Source organism: Leucopleurus acutus (assembly GCF_964270905.1).
Source record: "Leucopleurus acutus genome assembly, chromosome: 10".
In the NCBI taxonomy this organism is placed as follows: Eukaryota; Metazoa; Chordata; class Mammalia; order Artiodactyla; family Delphinidae; genus Leucopleurus; species Leucopleurus acutus.
This window is the reverse complement of record NC_139153.1, coordinates 56,495,337-56,510,654: the sequence shown is the minus strand read 5'-3', so window position 1 is coordinate 56,510,654 and position 15,318 is coordinate 56,495,337. Positions and strand designations below refer to the sequence as shown.

The following is a 15,318-nucleotide window of genomic DNA, read 5'->3' as shown; positions in this document are numbered from 1 at the left end:
GATCACAGGACCCTGGCAGTGGCGGGCTGCACATGCTCCTGGGAGGGGAGGTGTGGATAGTGACCTATGCTTGCACACAGGCTTCTTGGTGGCTGCGGCAGCAGTGTTAGCGTTTCATTTCCGTCTCTGGTGTCTGCGCTGATAGCTGCGGCAGGCGCCCTTCTCTGAAGCTCGTTTAGGCGGTGTTCTGTATCCCCTTTCCTCGCGCACCCCGAAACAGTAGTCTCTTGCCTCTTAGGAAGGCCCAGACTTTTTCCAGCACTACCTTCTGGCTAGCTGTGGCACTCTAGCCCCCTTCAGGCTGTGTTCACGCCACCAACCTCAGTCTTCTCTCTGCGATCCCACCGAAACCCGAGCCTCAGCTCCCAGCCCCCACCCGCCTCGGGGGGTGAGCAGACAACCTCTCGGGCTGGTGAGTGCCGGTCCTCTGTGCCGGAATCTCTCCGCTTTGCCCTCTGCACCCCTGTTGCTGTGCTTTCCTGTTTGGCTCTGAAGCTTCCCCGCCGCCCCCCCCCCCCCCCGCCCCAGCCCCTGTCTCCACCAGTGAAGGAGCTTCCTAGTGTGTAGAAACTTTTCCTTCTTCACAGCTCCCTCCCACTGGTGCAGGTCCCGTCCCATTTCTTTTGTCTTTGTTTTTTCTTTTGCCCTACCCAGGTACGTGGGGATTTTCTTGCCTTTTGGGAGGTCTGAGGTCTTCTGCCAGTGTCAGTAGGTGTTCTGTAGGAGTTGTTCCACGTGTAGATGTATTTCTGATGTATTTGTGGGGAGGAAGTTGATCTCCACGTCTTACTCCTCTGCCATCTTGAAGGGCCTCTCCCTCCTCTTCCTTTTCTCCTGTCATCTTGTTTTCATTTATGTTCAACTATTCTCCATGAAAAATATCAGACGTTTGCTTTCATTGGGAGACTGTGATGGGCTCATGTAACACACACACAGAACACACGTGAGAGGCCTTCAAGTCAGTACCTAGATTCGTGCTCTTGCTCTGTCACTTACCGTTGCGGGCTGAATTGTGTTCCCCCAAAGGTCATAAGTTAAAACTCTAACCTCAGAATGTGACTGTATTTGGACTAAGGGCCTTTAAAGAGGTGATTAAGTTAAAAGAGGCCCTTAGAGTGAGCCCTAATCCAATCTGACTGGTGTTCTTATAAGAAGAGAAAATTTGAATACACAGAGAGACACCAGAGGTGCATGTGCACAGAGTAAAGACCATGCGAAGACAGAGCACGAGGGCAGCAGTCTGCTGGCCAGGGAGAGACCTCAAGAGAAACCAGACCTGCTGACCTTGATCTTGGACTTCTAGCCTTTAAAACTGTGAGAAAATAAGTTCCTGTTGTTTAAGCCACCCAGTCTCTGGTATTTTCCTATGGCAACCTTAGCAAACCAATACACTTAATATCTTTGCAGAGAGATTCAACCAATACACTTAATATCTACCTCAGAGAGATTTCCACATCTCAGAGAGATTTGGAATGTTACACATCAGCTCTGAGTAACCTTTTGTTACTGAGAGTTTTTCTAAGGATCAAATATGAAATGTTGTAAAAAGATATATATATCAATTGACTTCTGTGTAACTAGGATGGGCATGAAGAGGAACTAGATGGTTATGTATATGAACACTCATTTTTGAAGTTACTTATGAAGGTATTTGTAGTCTCATTGTCATTTTTCATATCTCTAACATTTTGAAAGCAGAGCATTTGTATTTTCTACTGGAAATTCTGAAGTTTCAATAACTCTCATTCAAGAAATGGTTTTGAATCTTGTCACTATGTCTGAAGTATTATGTTAGAAATTTGATTAGGAATTTCTTTTGCAGGTTTGTACTTGTAGCTGAGGGTTAGGATTTGAAATACGAATGAAGCATGTTTTACTCTAGTCCCTAAATTACCTCCAATCTATGATTAGGACCGTCAAAATGCTGCAGAATACAGCTGTAACTACCTTCTTGTTGTTTGGAAAGAGTAGATTGCATTTGGCATGTAGTCACATATATTTCTTTTTATAAACTAAGTACACATGAGCACAGACTTAAAATTTAGGTTAAGAAACTTAAATCTGTTGCTGTATTGCTTATTCAGTTCCACAAATACAATAGAAAGATGATAACAACATAAATTGCAGTAGTAGAATATAAAGCTGAATTAGCCTACTAAAAGCAGCCAAACATCAGTTCTTAATTAAGAAATGTTATAGACCCTGAAATTTCAAGTGGGAGGATCAGTCAGCTGGCTACAGAGACGCTTAACAGTGTAGCATTATCTGGGTCAATTCTTATTAGCCCATGTCCTTATACGTAGCTTTTGAAGGTTCAGAAATTCGATCTTATCAACATCTCAGAGTTATTCTTTCTCAGAACTCTCAGAAGAGTTCATACTTTCCAATAAAGCTGAAAAGCTAAAGAGAGACTGATACAGAGTCAAGAAATGCCTGCTTAATCTTTATATAATAAAAATAAATAATAGTTAAGAGACTATCATTTTCTTTGTCTATGGTCAAGCTCCATGGAAAATCAAATTAAAATAGTTATATTTATCACCACATTATAAGATAGCACACACCTACATACTTATAAAATACTTATGCAGCCTCTTGCCTTTGAGTAGTGCCTATGTGAGCTTGAGGGTGGGGCTGTCTGCATTACTAGGAAGAGAAAAACTATCTCTATAATGTTTAAGAAGTCTTGATTTTTAAAGATTGATCAAATACATTGTATTTAGCTAGAAAGAGCAAAGAAATTAAAAGTAAAAATTAGCAGTGCATCTCTCACTTAGTATAGGCAAATACAGTATCAAGCAGAAACTAGGCATATTTACCAGACATTTTACAATGATTTCTCATAAGTATGAAAATTAATTTACAGAAAATATATTTGCATTCTAAATACTGTAGTCTAAACAGTTTAGTAATCAAATATTCCTTTAAGTTAACAAACCAATCCAGTGATACTTTTTAGATATAGTATATACATTTATAAATTGTGGTTTCTACTAGATCCTTTCAGTATTATAAAATAGTATTTGATTATTTCTCATTTGCATACTTTTGCTTATGGATTTATATGTGTGTGGATGAGAAATTTCCTCTTCCCAACGGTCCCTGCAGTTAGGTATAACAAAGAGATTTCTTGGAAAGTATGACATTAAGTTAGTGATGATTCCAACTCATCCATTTTGTTTCCCACAGATTAAGAATGAGGCCCAAGTAAATCTGCTATCTTCTTAAACATCCAGACCGCAGTTTGAAAATAAAAGTTATATATTTCTTCTCATTCGGTATAAATACATGGCAGCTGTTATCATGCTTAAGCTTCAACTTATTGAAGGCAGTAGCCAACTCATTAAAGATCATTTCCGCTGGATAAGGAATGTGTAAGACATCAGTTTCTTTGTAATGTATTTTCACTTTCCTTTGAAGTTTCTTGTCCTGCCAAAATTTCCATTTCCTCCTGCAAGTGGATTTCAACACCTGATGTCTATTTGACCTTGTTGTGTTTGTACATTTTACCTTCCACCACCCACAGGTTCTGAGATTGACCATACACTTTCCTTGTAATTCTGACACCCTTCCATTGGGTGGCCTATTCTTACTGTCCCTCTCCACCTTTAAGCCCCCACACAACACTCAGAATTTCTCCTCAATATGAAAGTGAAAAATCAGGAAGTAGAAATGCACAATGCACTATCATCATTGACAGTTTGGGAACTCAAATTGAGGTTAGAGTGAGGGCAAAAAATGGACATCAGCTTCTTTCTTCAATCACAGGAAGTCAGAGATGATGATGGATGGAGCAGCTGGAGAGAAGTAATCATGTTTTCTACATGATGTATTGCCTCTGCTCAGCTTTTCCTGTAGTTTGGTACATTCTGTTTTAGCTGATATGTATAGACTAGGAGTCAGACAATTCCTTTGCACCACCTGAAAGTACCCCAGTTATTTGGACATTTCATAATACTTTTCATAATTCATCTTTAAATCAGTATGCAATACTTTCTGTAATAAAATATGTTTTAAATAATGAACCAAAGCTTTTTTCTTTTTTTGATATCTAATTCTTTTTAGGAGTCATCTCTTTTTGTTTATATTTTATTGAGTAATAATTTAAATTGAATACTCTGGGACCCAATAGGTTCCACTTAAAAAATAGTTGTATCAGAATTTGTGTCAGAAAAGTAGCAGCTCATCTTACACATAATAACTGCAGAATCTTTCTTTCATGTGTTAAATATCAGAAATCCATTTTGTGAGACTGTTTTACACTGAATGGAGTAGGTACTGCTCATAAATTGTTATTGGGTCGACAGTAATCCATATTAAAATTGCTGTGAAGTGCAAATCACCTAGTATTAAACATGAGCCCCTTACCTTTTATAAAGAGTTTAAACAAATATAATGTAACAATCATAGTTTGGTTGTTTTTAAAATAGCTATTGATCGTATTGAAGGACCCACTTGTTCCTTGACTTCTGATAAGTTGAGGGTCTCCATTGCAGCTACCACTCATTCTTAGTCATTCATTTGCCTGTTGAAGCCCCCTTCTTTTGAGTGTGTTCCCTCAGCAATGTAGATTTCCATTGTAGATTTAAAAGATAAACTGCACTCAAGTTTAACTCTTAAGCACAGCCCAGTAAGAGTCACCAAATAGCAGTAAGATACCGTGACGTGAGCCTGATAACAACCAGATGGTCCTCTTCATTTAGGTCCTGAACTTTCACTTGACTTTCCATTATCATTTCCAATTCTTCTTTGGCTTAAAGCTTGTCTGACTCAATTTTTTAATTTCTCTAGCCCTTATTTTCCCACGGTTCTGGGGGCTAAAATTCTGAGGTCAGGGTGTCAGAGGGTTGATTTCTTCTCAGGCCTCTCCTTGGCTTGTAGGTGGGTCTCTCTTTTTGTGTCTTCTCATGGTCTTCCCTCTGTGTGTGTCTGGGTCCTAATCTTCTCTTTTTATAAGGAAACTAATCATGTTGGATTGGGGCTCACCTTTTAACTTAGTTACTTCCTTAAAAACCCCCTCTCCAAATACAGTCACATTCTGAGGTACTTGCGGTCAGGACTTCGACATACGAATGCGGGTTGGTGGGATCACATAATTCAGTCCATAATGATGGCGCTTTATACCATTTTAATTTGCCAGAAACCAAAAATGTGTAAAGCACATGTTTGTTTGAACTTTGAAACAGCGCAGTGAGGAACCAGAGTTGTAGTGAGGCCTAGTTACCTGCTTGAGGCCTCCTGTCTGGTAGAAGGCAGAACTAGAGCCTGGATCTTCTAATTTGAACTTCTCTACCTTTTTCACTCTGTGGTACTGCAAACTGAACTCGTTAATTGTACAGATAATTAAACTTGATAATTGTACAGATAATTATAATATTATAAATGATAGAACTTGATAATTGTACAGATTTTTGAATGCTTGGGTATATTAGATATGCATATTTTGGATCTTGATCTGTAAAATTCAGTCAGATTTCTGCTGTACATTCCCCTAAGATTTATTTTTAGTAAAGAATAAACCTTATTTGCAGTACTGAGGATTTTTAGCCATTTGGTCACTGCCAGTGGAACAGATGTGGTGGGGGAGGGATAACACAGAACTGCTGACTCTATTTCTACTTTTCTCACAGTTGTTACAAAGTTCAGTGTCAGAACAGCCCAAACCACTTTGGCAGTCCTGGCTCATGAATCGCTAGCTCTCTCCTACCCCATCAGAAGCCCTGTCAGTGGGTTAACATTTTAGTAGTTAATCATTCTGATTGGTGAGAGTTGATTCAAGCCTGCCATGAATCTGATGACTCTTTTTTCTCTTATCTTTCCTATTAGCAGTGCCTAAATGTCTCTTATAGACCCTGGAAATCATTCTTTTGTCTTATGAGTCTTTCTCCTCATATCTTATGAATGTCTTGAGTATGTGACTGTTTCAAAGCTTTCTATATCTACAAAGATACAAATGATCACTTGCATTAATTGAATATCCTACTTTTAAAAGATACAAATATGACTATGTTTAAAATTTGTAAAGAAGTTATTAAAATTCAAAGGGCAAAGTTTGACAGGTGATTGTGACAGATATATTAATGTCTACCTTTTTTAAAGCATCAAAATAATAAAAATATTTTCTTTTGAAAGTTGGCCAGGGATACTTTGCCCTGATCCTTTTAAAGGGAAATATGTGACCTATGACCTGGATGGAAATGTTGAACAGTATCACGTAGAATTCCTGGGTGATCCCCATTCAAGATCATGGATAGATGCAGCGTTTGTTGGACATTATAGTATCACATTAAAGGTAGGTACAGTAACATCAAAACTTTGTTCCTCTTGCACTTGTTTTTAATTATGGCCATTTTGTCTCAGATCCTAAAAGAGATATAATTTTTTACTTTTATATTTATATAAACAAAATAGTATGTACTATTTGTTTAAACTCAAATATTTGTATTTTTAAAGCAGCTTTTTCAAAGGAAGTATGGATATAAAAATAGCCACGAGGTAGTTTTAAATTTTATTTGTCTAATGGCAATATAGTGTAAATCAACTGAGGACTCTCCATAATTGCCTTTTGAAACAGATTTACGATTCCATCATTTGGTAATTTTTTAATTCTCTTGAGAAGATTCTAAGTTATAGCCCTAGCTCACAGGGAAGATTAATTATGGAATGCAACCAGATTTTTCAAATTTCAAACAGTATTTCATTATACTAACTCCTTCAGTATTTTTTGATTCTTTTTAAACTTTAAATCACATACTACAATTAATGAATAGACTCAATTCTCAAGTTGATGAGAGTAAGTGAATTGGACCTGTTTTCATGGGTTTGGTTTAATCGTTATAAATTAATTCAGTTATCCGTATCTGTATTCTAATATTGAAACTTTTCATCTGTAAACCATGCTTTCATTAGAAATCTGATTAAAAAGTAGATGTCAGAAATGTGAATGCCTTTGACTCAATTTGGATGGTTCCTATTTTAGAGTGAGAAGTATATATATATTCAAATATACATATACATGTATGTACATTTAAGGCATGCCATTTAATCCACAGTATAAGGAAATCTGTGGAAATCTGAGGTACTTGCAGATGGACTTCTACTTTTTCTCTGGCATAAACAGTACCTTTGTTCCATTCAGCTTGAAAGCAGCTGGAAGGGAAGGCTGTTTCAGTAGAAATATTTAAGTATGGAATAACATCACATACATTCATTTCATGGTAGTTGTGAGCCAGTCATTTTAGTATGAGGCACCTTCTCTGCTCAGACATTTCAGATGTGTCCCTGGGCACTTCTGATGGCAACCACAGAAGATAGGAAGGAGTGTTCTTCCTTATGTGCCCCTCCCCTTTTCTAAAAGATAGGGAAACCTAGCTTCTCATGAGGCAGAAATTAGAATCTTAAATATTTGACAGTGTGATAAAGAGCAGGGCATTCTTAAGAAATTGTATTTAAACATACATAAAAAATCAAAGTGTATTTTTGTCTGAAGTAATGTTACTCTCAGGATTTGAGTTCTGTCAGGATAAATTTGAATAGTCTGATTCCACTGAGCATACCATTAATCCCTGGGACAAGGAAAAAATCTGATGCAAAACAAAACTAAACTCAAGAATCAGGAGCCATAAGGTTTTAACCTTCTGAAAGCATTGAAACAAGCAAAGACCATGAATTCAGGGCTGCTTAAATTAAATAGGCTCCTAAAGTAAGAATGAGAACAGAGAAAAATAAAGCATTTGTTCCACCTCTTCTGTCTCCTACTCCCCCAGCTGGCTGGGTGCTCTGGGTGGATAACTCACTGGGTGACCACAGGCTCTGGGACAGGCTCTCTCCTCTACTGTCATTCATGGTGTCTACCTACAGGCTCGTGTCTCTTACTCTCTTCTTGTTTGTATCTTTTTCTTCACTTCCTCTCTTGGAGCTAATATAATAGGGATGCCTTCTTCTGTGGGTCTCTTCATTCAAGGCTGAAATTTTAGTTCCCCTTTACCTCAGATTCAACTGGCACATGCCCAGCTGCCCTGCTATGCTCCGATTCCCTACTCCTGGCTATCTAAGAATCTCCGCTTGCCAAGAAGGAAACTCACAGATGATTAAAGGCTCATTGCCCCAATGAGAAGTCAAGAAACAGAAAGTGAAGAGGTCAACTGACAACCAAGATAGAAAAATGGTACCTATGAGAAATTGTTTGAAAATGAATAATATCAAACTATATCCCCTGGAGATGGAGATAGTATTGACTCCAACGTGCAGTTCAATTGCCTAGGCATCCCAGGAATTTAATCTGTTATGGTCCTCTCTGCACTGGAGCTCCTACTTCCTCAAATACTGTCTCTACACTGTGCCAGGTTGATCCAGATATTAAATTCATACCCCTGCCCCCATAAAAATATCACTTACACAAAAATAAATAATGTGTATTAGACAATGTAGACCTTCTTAAAGATTTTTGTAGAAGAGATGGAGAATGGTTGCACATTGCACCTGTTGTCTGAGCTCCTTTTCTAAAAGTAGACACAGAATGATAGGCATATACAGCTCTCACTGTTTAAGCTGACTATATCTTACTTCATATATATTATTTCAACATTACTTTCTCCTAATTTGTGTAAGCTTAGTTTAACAAATGATTAAATAATATTTCAGAGTTTTCACTGACTGTGGACTATATTTTGCAGTGTGTGTTTTACTGTGAGAGAGAAATAAGCTCTTCTAGAAAGACATTATATGCATTTATGAAAAAATAAAATATTTTTTAGTTTTAGATTCTGAAAATGTTAAGTCTTCTCTTTTAGTTCATGTTTGTCTAGTTTGTCTTCTTTCTTTTATTTTTTTTAGTAGTCACTGAAAAATTGATATGTTTATGGGACCAGTGACTTATTAATTTTCTTGTTGACAGTACAACAGAGCTCTGTCACTGTGGATGAATATGTATATGAATATACAGGTGATAAGCTTTTCCCCAGTAAATAAAATTACTCATCAATATATTGGGATATACTTCAGAAAAAAGTTGAAGGCAATATTTAGATTTTGTATTTGTAATTTATATTAGTTTACTCATACATTTTATTTTTTCATTTACTATAAAATCAGTAGTATAAAGATAGCTGAAATTCCCTTCCCCTTTTAAAGAAACTTGATTCTCTTATGGTATATATTCAAAATACATGTCACTCTGGTAATTACTTAGAGAAAATAGACGTGAACATGTGCTAGATAGCTATTTAAGAGTTGATGCATGGACTACAGTTCTTTCCCCAGTTAGCACAAATGTTGTTTCTTTTATATTTAGTAGGTACATGTCTGCAGAATCCATTATTTGCAAGTTTATTTCTTTGCTTGATAGACTACATGACTTAGTTTAGTATTTCTTAAGCCTGGCTTTGCATTAGAAGGCTTTATAAAGCAATGACAGCAACTAAAACACAGCAATGCCTGGGCTGTACTCTACTGGATCAATTAAATCAGAAGCTCTTGGAGTAGGGCCAGGCCTCAGCATTTCTAAGTCCCTCAAATGAATCTGTATCCCAGAGAGAGAGAACCACTGACTAAGTTTTCTCAACTTGAGGCATCAGACTTTTGTTGGTTTATCTCTACTAGTGCAGTAATGTAACTGTGGTCATGGCTCACTGTTTCACGACACCTTTCTCCTATTTCCTTTGTTAATCTTTCACTCTGGTTTGCCTGGAGATGATGCTGACTGCCATAGGTTCACATGTCTAACCCAGAAGTAAGAGTTTCCCTGAACACAGCTTTAAAGTCAATCTTGTCATTGAACATTGTGCATAATTTATAGATATTGCTGATAAAGCTGATGTATAATTTAAATGTAATATGTATAGCATGTTTTAGTTGATCATCTATAAGTTATATAGAGTCATTATAATTTTTATTGGACATAAATTATGTACTCCAACCAGTGATCGCTTGGCCTACAATTTTCTAGTTCTTTATACTGCCAAGAAAATGTAAGTAGTTCACCCCTGATGCTAGGAGGCTCCTGTGGTAAAATTTAGGTTTCTTTTGGTCCATGATGTGAGTGGATTTTTTTTGTCTATGTATTTTAACAGTCTGCTCACTACTGTATGGAGGATATACCTGGAGATGTGTAAGCATTTCTTTGGGTACCAGATGTCATTTGGGTATTTACCCGTTGTATTATGGAGCTGCCTCTGTTTTCCAGGAATATGAAAAAGGAGCAATGCTGTATTGCTAAACTTGAGCTCTGCAATTCCTAGAATTCTGCTTCCTAATTGGGGTGGTCATTAATACTGTTCACCAAAATGTTGCAGGTTACTGCCTTCCTGTTATAAAGTAGAGATGCACATTTGATACTCTTGAGGTGGGGTGAGACCAATGAGTTGTGAGTGAGTGATGAATATCTGAGCATATGACTGTGTCCAGTGCAACATCATCCAGAGTTCTCTCTTTCTCTGTGGCTCTGTGACTGATAATTGAAATTTTGGTTTGCTACTCTCTCAGCCCAGATCCCTTGATCACTCTTAGCAAAGGCCTCCACTGCCAACAAATAACAGATCTGCAACATGAAGAAGATATAGGCCTCACTTTAAGCCCCTAGGATTATCCTAACAGATACACTAATGATAGTACAGAGGATGTTACAGTTCTTTGTAACCTGTATCTTTAGCAGGACCATTCCTGAAGCTTCAGTACTCTTCAGAATACAGCCAAACGACTGAAATCACATTACTCTTAATTTTTCCAGTCTGTAAGTAGAACTAACACAACCTGTAGTAATTTATCAAATAAGTTGATTTCTGTTCTGTATTATGATAAACATATGATAGAAATTACCAGCATTGATGATACATTGAATCTAAATTTGGTCCAGTAAATATCCTCCAGCAAAGGGCTCTGATTGTCAGTATGCACTGCAGTGACTCCAGTAACTAAACAAGCCTATAAATAGCGATCATGTAATTGAACCCCCTGCTACAGGCCAAGGATTGGGTAGATCCTTTTATAATAATATAACACAATAATATATAATATGTATATATAATATAATAAATATAATATTTAAAGTCTCATAGCAACCCCATGAAGATAGGCATCACCACTATTGACATATGGAAGAAACTGTGATTCAGGCTTCATGTCTAGCCCAAGGTCAATCAGCTGCTAAGCGATGGGGCAATGATTAGAATCAGGATGTCTAACCCCGAGGTCCAATTTTTCTCTCCTATACCTTGCCAATTTACGTATACATAAGCAATAGTCTAATTTATTGTTGAATGTTTTTCCACATTGAAATGAGGAACATTTTCACCTTTTAATTCTAATATACATGTTGAATGATGGCAGTTTCTGGTAGACTTGTTTTTTATTTACTGCTTGATGTTCCCCTTTGGAGGAGGACTAGTGACCAAGCAGAATTCTTGATGTTTTCATATTACATTTGCAGTAGTCGTTTGACAAGTGTGTCTGGATTAACATCTATCTGAGCAAGTGTTTTTCTTCTAAGATTTATTAGGATCCAAATTCTAAGAATGTAGTCTATAATAAGGATTAGCAAATTAGCTTATAACTAGATTATCAGGCAACATTTCACTCTTAGAGTAATGAAGTGAAACTGGATACAAATCTATTGAGCCAGCTCTCACATTTGCCAAAAAAAAAAATGTACATATGTATATATGTGTGTTTTTGTACCATGTTCCTGCTGGCAAATAATCTGTATAGCTACCAACCTCTCAGCAAATTTTTATCATACCAATTCCATATTTGGTATAAAATTTGCCATAATTTTGGTATTATTGGATTAAGATTTTTTTGTTTGCTTGTTTTCTAAGCATCCTTTAGTTTTGGCCTGGAGAAAGTTTAAGGGAATTAGAACATGTTTTTATAACTGTGAACTATTTGTGGATAATCTGCCAAGAAAACTTGTAGTAATGTATTAGGAAAAGAGTGAAGTTGTCATAGTGATTTAAAAAGGTAGGCTTTAGAGCCAGGTTTTTTGGGTTTGAAGGTTGGCTGTACTACTTACTAGACATTTGACCTGAGGGAAGTCACTTACCTGTTACAAATCCCACACACCTCATCTTAAAATGGAGGTTATGATAGTATATGCCTCATAGAGTTGTTACAGGTTTAACTGAGATTATACATGTAAAGCACTTAGCACAGTGCTTGTCATATAGTAGGCTCTTAATAATAATAGTAATAGTTCATACTGTCATTGGAAGTACAGGAGAAATATATAGTTACATTACTTATTTCCTCTTCCTAGAAACCCACATCTACAGGAGAGAGTACAAAAAAAAAAAATAACAATCAGGTGGATAATAATATATTTTCTTTTGACTAAGATTATATGTGAAAAATGACATGATTTTAGTGTTTTTTTAATCAGCCAATACGTTGCTCCCAGAAATTGAGTGGCCATTGCTGCTGTGCTTTTCTAGTTTAGTGTAAGCAGAAGTTCTAAGACCTTTTGAAAGTAGGAGATAGGTTAGAGCCTTCTTAATCTGACTACTTGGTGAATGAATAGTCCCTAATATCAGCAATGCCTCAAGATACTTCAAATTTCTTTGATGGAATTTGGAAGAGACTAGGAAATATTATCTTTCAAGTTCTTTGCAACTGAATAAAACCAGTTTTTTCCCATATCTCTCTTCTGTCTTTTCGATTTACTTACGATTTCGATTTATATATGCTGACTTTGCTGCTCCAAATAAATTCTTGAATTTACCTCTGTCATCTCTCGCCTTAATCTCTTATGAATTTAGATATCTGAACTTGTATTGAAGTTAAAAGTCCAAATCCAAATAATATGACCAACTTTACTCAGTTGATAAAGGAAGGAACAGGTGGCTACCTTTCCCATCATCAAATGCATGAAAAATGTATTAAGTCAGCTAGATTTCTCAAATTGACTCCTCAGTGGAACAACAATAATCTTTCCTAGAAACATTTAGCCTTATATAGCCTTCTCAACTTTCTAGAAGTGCTTATTTTCTGTTAAAGAAACCAGAGTCAGATCATTTAAGCCAAAATACAAGGCTCACTAAATCGCCTTCAGGGTCATATCCCTTATGAGTAAGGCTTCCTTATATAATGAGTCTTCTATGTTGAGGTTCTTAAATTAGTAAACAGTTGCAGAGTAACTTTTTGGTACATTCTTCCTTTAGGGAACGATGAAGTCCAAAACTCAGAGCCATATAACTGAAAGTGTACAATTGATATATTAACTGTTATTTTCTTTAATTTCTCCACTTTAAAAAAAAAATTTCTTCTAACCAATTACCAGGAACAGTCTGTGATTCAGGCAAAACCCTAAACAATGCAGATTGAACTGACTTTGAAAATAAATTCCAGAATTACCACTTCCTCACCATTTTGTTCAGCTCACAGGATATGAACTGATTACGTCATATATTTAACCATCCTCTTCTCCTGGCTCTCCCACCTGCTTGTATGATTCTATTTTTAAACAGAATCCGAGCATCTGTCTGTAATAAATACGACATTTGTTTTCCCGTAAACACATATTCCCTAAAAAACAAGCAAATGTGGAGTAGAAAATAGCAGCCAAGTATGTTAACTCTCATTTAGGCTCAGGTCTTGATATCCGTTCATACTGTTACTTAAAATCCTTTAAGCCAATCCTGACTTTTTTAAGGCTCAGAGCAAATGAGCACATGGCTGATTTAAACCCATCTCCCACTTCTATTTAACATCCCCAGGTGGAGCAGGCAGCCTGGCCAGAGCTGTGGGAGACAGCAGCCCTGGAGATAAGCACGGGCCTTAAAAATTATCTATTGACCCAGTGCTCACTTGCTTCCTGTGCTTTATTTCATCCATATATTACTAATACTTTTACAGAACAATGAAATAATTTCTTGTTGCAGACTTAATGATATATTCAGTTTTGCAAAATAAAAATTCTACAGCTTGAAATCAAAATATGTAAAATACTTTAAACTGTACACAATAAATAAAATGAAGGTTTTTTATTTTTTAATTGTGCTAAAATATATGTAACATAAAATTTACCATTTTAACCGTATATCCAGTGGTGATTTAAGTTTTTAACGGCTGATTAATAATCCTAGAAAAAATTTTCCTAAGCAATGTAACTATGACCTGATACAGAAAATGCCAGATGGTAGTTTCCGATCATTTTCAACACAATTTATTTCTTATGATAATGACCTACAATCTCTTCATAACACCATCTTGGAGATTTTTGCAACAGAATGCCTTTTTGTGAAATATCATTTTATAGTCATTGAGCCCGTGAATTCTGGAGCCAGGTTGCCTGTGTATGAATCCCAGCTCTATCACTTACTGGCTGTATGAACTTGGGCAATGTCTAAACTCAGCGCCTCAGTTTCTTTATGTGTAAAATGAGGATAATAATAGTACCTACCTTGTAAGCTTGTTGGGAAGTAAAAAAAGTTGTAAAGTGTTTCAGACTGTGCCTGACACTTAGTACTATATAAGCATTGGATAAATTAGTAAATAAAAATAACAATGGACTCCTTAATAGTAGAATTCCTTTGGACATAAAGTACACACTCAGTCAACTCCTCCCTATTATAGGTAGAGTTTCTGTCTCATTTTCTTGGACTGCAGAGACTAAATGATAAATGTTTATATTCTGATCATTTATGACATTGATAACCAACATTTGAAAATGCTTTACATTTTATAAAGTACCTCTTACATATGCTATCTCATGTGATCTTCATTTATTGTTAAGAAAGTGTGGGCTCAGGTTAAGTGACTTGCCTGAGGTCACATAGTAGCAGAACTGGGACTGAAGCCCAGCTCTTCTGAGTGCAAGCCCCAGGCTTTTACATTATATGTCAGCCTGCTTGAGGCTTACATTGGACCATCTGTTTCTAATCTTCATAAGCATACCAAATTCATAATAAGCTCTCATCTATAAACTGGAAAATCACAAAGCCCTTATTGGTCTCCTGTTGTTAATTCAGCCAGCTTGATTAATTAACTTAACCTTTAACCAGGGCTTTTCAAAGTTGGACAAAGATGTGAAAGCTCTCTTCACGTTTAGTGCATTGATTCCCAGCCATAGATTTTGGGCCTCTTCGTGGCTGTCATTAAAAGCTAGTATTTATTATTTCATTCCCTTGTAATTCTCTTAGAAATAATTGGTTATTATTAACGTTAGTATCCTGATGCCAGGGTTTGTTTTGTTTTACTCTGTTTTTGGTTCCCAAACTTGCTCATCATCACATTCTCCCATAGAGCTCTTTAAAAATATATATTCCTGAACCTGCATACTGGGGAGCGTGCTGAGAATCTCTACAGTTCCTCAGTGAAGCTCAAGAA

The 15,318-nt window shown here is 36.6% G+C and overlaps 1 protein-coding gene across 1 annotated transcript in view; it reads left to right on the top strand.

Annotated features, from left to right (window-relative positions):
- Positions 1–15,318, top strand: part of ZCWPW2 (zinc finger CW-type and PWWP domain containing 2) — a 139,777-nt gene that overhangs the window by 61,364 nt on the left and 63,095 nt on the right. The window contains exon 3 of the mRNA XM_082848474.1: positions 6,133–6,292. Within this exon, the coding sequence (XP_082704600.1) occupies positions 6,133–6,292 (160 nt within the window). The remainder of the gene's footprint in view (positions 1–6,132; positions 6,293–15,318) is intronic.